General features: G+C 47.0%; 1 protein-coding gene across 5 annotated transcripts; it reads left to right on the forward strand.

The window, feature by feature from the left end:
- The first annotated feature begins 3,038 nt into the window (after positions 1-3,038).
- Positions 3,039-5,526, forward strand: LOC123408824. 5 transcript variants are annotated; one of them, XM_045101869.1, is made up of 3 exons: positions 3,039-3,578; positions 4,924-5,037; positions 5,151-5,526. In XM_045101869.1, exons 1-3 carry the CDS (start codon positions 3,325-3,327, stop codon positions 5,227-5,229), a joined length of 447 nt encoding a protein of 148 aa, XP_044957804.1. In that variant the 5' UTR covers positions 3,039-3,324; the 3' UTR covers positions 5,230-5,526. The 5 variants fall into 5 exon arrangements, with proteins under 5 accessions (XP_044957804.1, XP_044957820.1, XP_044957810.1 ...); XM_045101885.1 differs by having other exon boundaries at positions 4,924-5,033; positions 5,125-5,525; XM_045101875.1 differs by having other exon boundaries at positions 4,954-5,037; positions 5,151-5,524.
- Positions 5,527-8,917: the final 3,391 nt, after the last annotated feature.

Below are 8,917 nucleotides of genomic sequence, written 5' to 3' on the forward strand. Positions count from 1 at the left end.
CGTGTGTACTTTACAAATATCTATGAATCCTCTCTGGACTTGGTCCTGGATGGAGTTGTAGCGGCATTATATGTGCTTGGTCTTCCGGTGAAATCTGGGCTCCTTGGCTATGGCAATAGCTCCAATGTTATCACAGAAGAGTGTCATCGGACCTGACGCTCTTGGAACCACTCCAAGGTCGGTGATGAACCCCTTCATCTAGATCCCTTCATGAGGTGCTTCTGAAGCAGCCATGTACTCCGCTTCACATGTAGATGCTGCCACGACGTCTTGCTTGCTGCTGCACCAGCTCACAGCCCCACCATTCAAAACATACACATATCCGGTTTGTGACATAGAGTCATCCGAATCTGTGTCGAAGCTAGCATCGGTGTAACCCTTTACGACGAGCTCTTCGTCACCTCCATAAACGAGATACATCACCTTAGTCCTTTTCAGGTACTTAAGGATATTCTTGACCGCTGTCCAGTGTTCCATACCGGGATCATTATGGTACCTCCCTACCAAACATATGGCAAGGTTTATATCAGGACTGGTACACAGCATGGCATACATTAGAGAGCTCACGGGTGAAGCTTAGGGCACAATACTCATCTTCTCTCCATCTGTTGCCGTGATCGGTGACAGAGTCTTACTCAATCTCTTACCTTGCAAAATGGGCAAGAACCCCTTCTTCGAGTTTTCCATATTGAACTTCTTCAATATCTTGTCAAGGTATGCACTTTGTGAAAGACCTATGAGGTGTCTCGATCTATGTATGCAACTTCTCCAAGGTCCTTCATTGAAAAACTTTTCTTCAAGTAGGCCTTTATGCTCTCCAATAACTCTATATCATTCCCCATCAATAATATGTCATCCACATATAGTATGAGGAAAGCAACAGAGCTCCCACTCACTTTCTTGTACAGACATGCTTCTCCATAAACCTGTATGAACCCAAATGCTTTAATCATCTCATTAAAGCGAATGTTCCAACTCCGAGATGCTTGCACGAGCCCATAGATGGAGCGCTGGACCTTGCATACCTTGTTAGCACTCTTAGAGTCGACAAAACCTTCTCGTTTCATCATATAAAACTCTTCCTTAAGATACCCATTAAGGAACGTTGTTTTGATGTCCATTTCCCAAATTTCATAATCATGAAAAGCGAGAATTGCTAACATGATTCAGACTGACTTCAGCTTCGCTACGGGAGAGAAGGTCTCATCATAGTCAACTCCTTGCATTTGTCGAAATCCTTTGCGACAAGTCGAGCTTTATAAACGGTCACCTTACCGTTTGCCTCAGTCTTGTTCTTGAATATCCATTTATTTTCTATGGCTCACCGATCATCGGGCAAGTCCACCAAAGTCCATACTTTATTCTCATACATGGATCCTATCTCGGATTTCATGGCCTCGAGCCATTTGTTGTAATCCGGGCCCGCCATCGCTTCTTCATAGTTCGAAGGTTCACCATTGTCTAACAACATGATTTCCATCACAGGGTTGCCGTACCACGCTGGTGCGGAACATACCCTTGTGGACCTTCGTGGTTCAATAGCAACTTGATCGAAGCTTCATGATCATCATCATTAACTTCCTCTTCAGTTGGCGCAGGCGCCACATGAACAATTTCCCGCGCTGCGCTACTCTCCGGTTCGAGAGGGGGTACAATTACCTCATCAAGTTCTACTTTCCTCCCACTTACTTCTCTCGAGAGAAACTCTTTCTCTAGAAATGATCCGTTCTTGGGAACAAAGATTTTACCTTCGGATCTAAGATAGAAGGTATGACCAATAGTTTCCTTAGGGTATCCTATGAATATGCATTTCTCCGCTTTGGGTTCGAGCTTTTCTGGTTGAAGTTTCTTCACATAAGCATCGCAGCCCCCAAACTTTTAGAAATGACAGCTTAGGTTTCTTGCCAAACCATAATTCATACGGTGTCGTCTCAACGGATTGAGACAGTGTCCTATTTAAAGTGAATGCTGCAGTTTCCAATGCGTATCCCCAAAATGATAGCGGTAAGTCAGTAAGAGACATTATAGATCGTACCATATCAAATAAAGTGCGATTACGACGTTCAGAAACTCCGTTACGTTGCGGTGTGCCAAGCGGCGTCAGTTGTGAAACAATTCGACATTTCCTTAGGTGTGTGTGCCAAACTCGTGAGTAAAAAATTCTCCTCCACGATCATATTGTACTCACTTTATTTTCTTGTCACGTTGATTCTCAACCTCACTCTGAAATTCCTTGAACTTTTAAAATGCTTCATCAAGTAGATATATCCATACCTACTCAAATCATCGGTGAGAGTGAGAACATAACGATAGCCACCGCGAGCCTCAATATTCATTGGACCACACACATCAGTATGTATTATTTCCAATAAGTTGGTTGCCCTCTCCATTATTCCTGAGAATGGAGTCTTAGTCACCTTGCCCATGAGGCACGGTTCGCATGTGTCAAATGATTCAAAGTCAAAAGACTTTAATAGTCAATCAACATGGAGTTTCTTCATGCGATTGACACCGATATGACCAAGTCGGCAGTGCCACAAGTATGTGGGACTATCATTATCAACCTTACATCTTTTGGTATTCACACTATGAATATGAGTAACATCACGATTGAGATTCATCAAGGATAAACCATTCACCTTCGGAGCACACTACTAGGAAAAGGGCTATAGATAATATAGACACTAATGGCGCACTAGACAAGTGGTGCGCCACTACTATATAGCACTGGCGCACCATGTGCAGGTGCGCCATTAGTATGATGGACACTAATGGCGTACCACACACACGGTGCGCCACCACTAACAAACTTTTTTTTTCCAAAAGTACTAATGGCGCACCGGGGCAGAGTGCGCCATTACTAGTTTAACTAGTAATTACTAACTAGTAATGGCGCACCACTCACCTAGTGCGCCACTACTATAATTTTTTTTGCAAAACTACTAATGGCGCACCACCAGCTCGTGCGCCATTAGTAACCAAGGTTACTAATGGCGCATTTGTAGGTGGTGCGCCATTAGTATTTTTGCAAAAAAAAGGTATCTCTCTGCCACCCACGACCCCAAACCTAGCAAGCCCTCTCTCGTCCTCATCCTCTCCTCCTGCGCCCCACCACATCACAATCGCCGCCGCGCCATGGCCACCCCCGGCCCGAACCACCACCACCGCCAGGCAAGGCCACCGTGCCCTGTACACGCCAACTCCCCGTCCTATCTCTACAACCTCTGCTAACCGTCTCTCTGCCCACCATGATTTTCACTGGCGGTTCGACCGTCGCCAGATCTGCGCCCAGGCCGGACGAACAACGGCCGCCGCCCCGTCGCCATGGCCGTCGGCACCGTCGACCGCTCCTACAAGAAGGTCGACTTTCGCAAGCAAGTGCTCGTTGTCGTCACCTCCGGCTGGGCCGTCATGTGCTTCTACCACAACCTAAAGAAGCTCTGGGAGGTCAGCCTCGGGGACGACTTCCCCCACGCTCCGACCACCGCGAGGTCGCCGTCTCCGTCACCAACTACACCCTCAAGAATGGCGACGCAGGGCTCGTCATCGTTGGAGGGAGGATGGAGATGCAGCACCATGTATGCTATCTTCCACCATTGTTTTTTTTGCCCATTAAAATAGATTCGCATGCCAACACATAGATGTTATTGATGCCTGTGAGCTGCTCTAATTGACTGTATTTTAGAAATACCCCATGATTTTGGAAACCATGTAAATGAATTACTTGAGGATTGTAAGATCCCTTATCAAATTATGTCATTTGGAGCTAAGTCATGTTCCTTAAAACGCTTGCAGGGTTGGACTAGATATTCACAAAACTTTGTATCATATACTTTGGGCATCGCTAAAACAACTGAATGTCAAAGCTACATGATTTTCTTTTGATTGTTGTGTCCATCCTCCATCTCTAGAGCCATTGGGTATTTTCATACGGCCAGACCAATGATTTCCCAATGATAAATTGTCATTTACTTTTGTGCCTGCTCTGGTCTGCTCTGCTTATTTTAGCCCCTGTTAATTGATGCGAACTATGTTGGACGTATTTTTGGGTACCCAAGTGCATATGGGTTGTCCTACAATCCGTGCGGATGTATTTAGCTGTGGCGTGTATGCCAGCAGCAGTAGCTTGTCAATTAGTTCTTATTCTTAGTCAAGGACAGGTAATTTGCCTCTTCCCCTTTGCAACCATGTGATGCACATCTTATCCAAAAGATTATTTTGTGTAGGTTCTTGATTTTTCACTCTTGCTTCACAGGCACTAATTCATGCGGCCACTTAATTCGGGTCATGGTATCATTGATTTCTTTTATTTCATATTTTGAAAACCTTTTTGACAACAGCCACACCCAAAAAATCATAGGCACTAGCCTATCTGCTTCTTCCATTGTGTTATTTTCTCACTTTTGCTTGATTGCGAGAACTAGAGACCATTATGTATGGAAAAATGTACTAATGCACACAGAAAAAAGGAACAACTCTCTCTTCCCAAATATTCAATGCATATTTCTCATTTACTCTCTTATAGGACGCAGATAACAAGTGAAATTTGCGGTGTGTTATGCGTTGCAAGCTATGTTCACTGTCCAAGTGTCATTACATGAATTAAACACTCATATTACTTTTAAGCTTCTACGTAAGTACCTAGAAATTTATTTGATTTGATCCAACTGTTCATTGTCATATTAAACATTATTTATGAAAGTTGCAGCCTTTCAGTTTTTCTCATACACACCACACTGATTTGTTCTCATGGAATAGTGCTGCCTTTCAGTATGACATTAGTTACGAACTTTGCAGCATGTTGTGTTTTCGGAACCGCGTTTACTGTCCATGCACATAGAGTAGAACCTCTCCTATTTAATTTGCCTTTATTGTGTTTCTTCATGGCCCTCTCTTCCATTTAATGCTGGATATAATGCACAGGCTGAAGCGTATTGATTCTGATTTTTTTAGTTATATGTGTGGTGTGATGATGGTCATTCTTCAATTTAAAAGTAAACAAGAGGCCTCCATTAAGGTCTACCGACAATCATGTAGGTGAGTCCATTCATGTACATCACCTTCCCTTTTCCTTTTTTGTCCTTTTTGTTCTTAATTCAGTATGTGATATAAATGCTTATTTAGGCAATGCATAGTCTTAACGTAAGGAGGTGCCGAGATACACGAGGGGTTGGAGCAGGACTGCAGGAGGAGATGAGGACATGTTTTGTTTTAGATCCACCTGATTAATCCCATGTTTTTGCAAGGTCTGCTTCTTATGCAGAGCTTTCTTTCGATGAGCAGCCTAGACAATTAATTACAGTTAGTCCTTTTAGTTAGATTTAGTATTAGGTCAATTATTCACTTCTGTGTCGATGAACAAATGAGTCTGATTTAATTTTGCTTTAGACTATTATTGTTTTCGGTGTTGGTTTGAAGTTAAAAGTGAGAAAAAGATTAGGTGACATGGATTTGGTGTGAATGGATATGGTTTCTCAGAGGCTATTTCTTATGCATCAGGTCATCAAGGTGGATGTTGTTTGTTTAGATATATTTACCTCGAGGTTATTCAAAATGGTTCATGTCATACTGGATGCTATTTTAAACATATTTGTTTTCTCTTTGGCCAATAATGAAATTATCTTTGTGCATATAAAATGGTTATTGATACCATAATTCTAAACAGTGGCTGCCATTGCCAAAACTGCTAAAAGATATAAGTTTATACAATTTAACATAGGTGAGCCTTGCATCCACTACTTAGATGAGTTTTGTCACCACATTGTGTGGGCAACACAGTTAAGCTCTACAACCATAATGTTTGTAGACTTCAAAAGATCACCCGCAACACCACCACGAGTGAGCACTACTACGTGTGCCACATGACAGAAACATTTGCAACATATGGCAAAAGAATGGTAATCCTTTACAATTACTCTGTCCAATTTCATACAATAGCATGGTATAAAATGATAGAGTAACTAACCGTAACTATTATTTTCAGTACAATAGTGTTCCCTTTTCTACGGGTTCCCTTTTCCCACACATGGATCCTGACCGTGGTGAACTGCCAATCACTACTGGAGATGGAACTATCGCTGTCACATCCCGCTTTATCAAGGGTGTTGACAAAAGGGCCACTGATGGGGTTATAGTCCCCAGGTAGGGTCATAGGCCTGCCCTATAGGTCCTACCCAAGGACTACCCTTCATAAAGGACAAGGCCCTTAGACAGTTCCGACTAAACTAAGGACTTCCCCATCATCCAGTCGGTGACGATTCCCCCATCATCCAGTCGGTGACGAGCATTCGGAGCATATTAAACATACCGACTAGATTCCACTCTGTATATCGTAACCTCCCAGGAGGGCAACGGTCATACGTTTTCATACACCATTATTAGCATTTAAGACATATGTTACCTGTAACGTAGGCATTTAATCGCCACTACTCCACCCCTGTCCACCAGGCCGTTGTAAAGGGCAGCGCACTCTATATAAGCCGCCCTTCCCCACTCGTGCAAGGGTTGGCATTTATTGTAACCCCATATTCCACTAAGCTCCCAAGAGCACTGAGACGTAGTGCTTTTACCTCCATCGTAGAGGGGCCTGAACTCATACATCCTCGCCGTAGCTAAGGCTCTGCCCATCCTTTCGTACCCTACTCATCAACTGTCAGACTTATACCCACGACAGTTGGCGCCCACCATGGGGCAGGCTTCTAAGCGACTTCCGGCGAGTTTGCGACTTCATCTTTTCATCATGTCGTCCGGTGGAGATTTGTGCATGGGTCATGGGATCCTCTTCGGCGCACTCTCCTTCATCATCGACGATTCGGCATGGCATCGGGATGCGCCCCTCGACGTCGAGGCGCTCCCCAGTCGCGGGGCTACACACTTCCATGCCGGTGCCCGCGGCGTCCTTCTTCTCCAGCAATCGGCTCCGGTGTCGATCTTCGCCCCCATCACGCACCGCAACAAGTGGTCCCGCCATCCGCGGCTCCAGCGTTGGGTGCGACACGCCCATGCGCGCCAGAACGCGTCCTCTCAATTGGCGGTCCTCGAGTCGTTGTGGTCGCGCCGCCCTCCCAGTGCTTGGACTCAGTTCCGACTGAGTTGCCTTCCGAGTACTTGGGTCGCGGGTCCACAGCCGAAGTTCTCATGGCCAATTCCCATGAAAGTCCCCGCCAGACTAGTCGGAACGAGCATGAGGTCGGCGAGTCATCCGGCGCTCGCCGTCAACCCCGCCGTTCTGCCAGTCGACGCACTCGTCAGAGCAACATGGACGTGTTCCGCACACCCGTCCTCAACCCGGCTGCCGCTGCCAAGATAGCCGATTCCCTCCAACTGACTGATTCAGAGGCAGGTAGAGGGATCGAGCAGATCTGTGCCCTGTTGCACACGACGCAGCAGCAGAATTAGGCGGTCTCCCAGTCACACAACAGGATCCACAACAGTTCTATTCACGCGAACACGCATCGCTCGATTTACAGCCCCGATTCTCATCAGCGACGTAGAGGAGGCAGCCGTTCCATGAATCCCGAAGATCGTCGCCGTTCACGCACCCCTCCGCGGGGTGGGCCTTACGGCCCCGACATCATCATCATCGGCGTTCAGTCGGTGACACATATGATCCAAGGCCCGACGCAAGAGGGTACATCGCCCAGAGGAAGGTCGACAGGAGTCGAGCTCACCGTGATGGTCACGATAGAGACCATCCGAGTGGAAGCAGGACCATCGTCTCTGGCCCTGAGTGCTTCAGTCGGGCCATCCATTCAGCTGACATCCCTCCCAACTTCCAATTGGCGATGGGGATGAGCAAGTTTATAGGAGAATCCAAGCCAGAAACATGGCTGGACGACTGCAGAGTGGCGGTCCAGATCGGAGGCGGAGATGACCAGGTCGCCATGAAACATCTCCCCCTGATGCTCGACGGCTCGGCACGGGCCTGACTGAACCAGTTGGCTTCTTCAAGCATCTACAGCTAGGCAGATCTGGCCTGAGTATTCATCAGGACCTTCGAGGGCACGTGCAAACGCCATGCTGGTCTCGTGGAGCTCCAGCACTGTTTCCAGAAGCAGAATGAGCCCCTGCGCGATTTCATCCAGCGTTGGACGACCCTCTACCACACAGTGGAGAACGTCACAGAGCACCAAGCAGTCTGCACTTTCAAGGCAGGCGTGCGGTACAGAGATCTATACCTGAAGTTTGGTCGGACAAGCGACATCTCCATGAGCAAGATGATGGAGATAGCCGCATGCTATGCAAATGGCGAAGAAGAGGACCGCATACGTAGCGGCAAGCATAAAGCAGTCGCCGATGGAGATGGGAACATCACTCGGAAGCACAAGAAGAAAGCTCCATCCACTCCGCAAGCAGAGGCAGCAACCGTTACCAATGCCAAGTTCAAGGGCAAGGGGAAAATTCAGTTCACCCCCAAGAAGAAGCAGTTCGGGAACTCCATCCTGGATCAGCCATGTACAATCCACACGAAGATGGACGAACAAGGCAACGCCATATTCGCAAAGCACACCACTCGGCAATGTCGCCTCCTGATCCAAGGATTCGGTGAAGGGCAGCCGAGTGAAAAGGACAATGAACAGGAGGATGAGGACAAGGAGGACCCGTTCCCCCAAGTCCATGCAACACTAATGATTTTTGCTGACGTGCAAATCAAGAGTCGACTGATGCTGGCGAACAGGGAGGTGAACATGGCCACCCCAACCAACCCCACGTTCCTCAAATGGTCTTAGACTGCGATCACCTTTGACCAGTCGGATCATCCAGCACACGTGCCCACCCTAGGGAGGCAGGCTCTGGTCATCGACCCGGTGGTGGAGGGAGTCCGACTGCGCAAAGTCCTCTTGGACGGCGGCAGCGGCTTGAACATCATGTACGCCGACACTCTAAAGGTGATGGGCATTCCGATGTCCAAACTTAG

The sequence above is a fragment of the Hordeum vulgare genome, chromosome 1H, assembly GCF_904849725.1.
Source record: "Hordeum vulgare subsp. vulgare chromosome 1H, MorexV3_pseudomolecules_assembly, whole genome shotgun sequence".
In the NCBI taxonomy this organism is placed as follows: Eukaryota; Viridiplantae; Streptophyta; class Magnoliopsida; order Poales; family Poaceae; genus Hordeum; species Hordeum vulgare.

Bases quoted from the DNA above. Each gene is read 5' to 3' on its own strand.
- LOC123408824 (XM_045101869.1), top strand. From the start codon at position 3,325: ATGGCCGTCGGCACCGTCGACCGCTCCTACAAGAAGGTCGACTTTCGC. The intron at 3,579-4,923 runs GTATGCTATCTT...TATAATGCACAG, and splicing joins GGATGGAGATGCAGCACCAT to GCTGAAGCGTATTGATTCTG. The intron at 5,038-5,150 runs GTGAGTCCATTC...TAACGTAAGGAG, and splicing joins GTCTACCGACAATCATGTAG to GTGCCGAGATACACGAGGGG.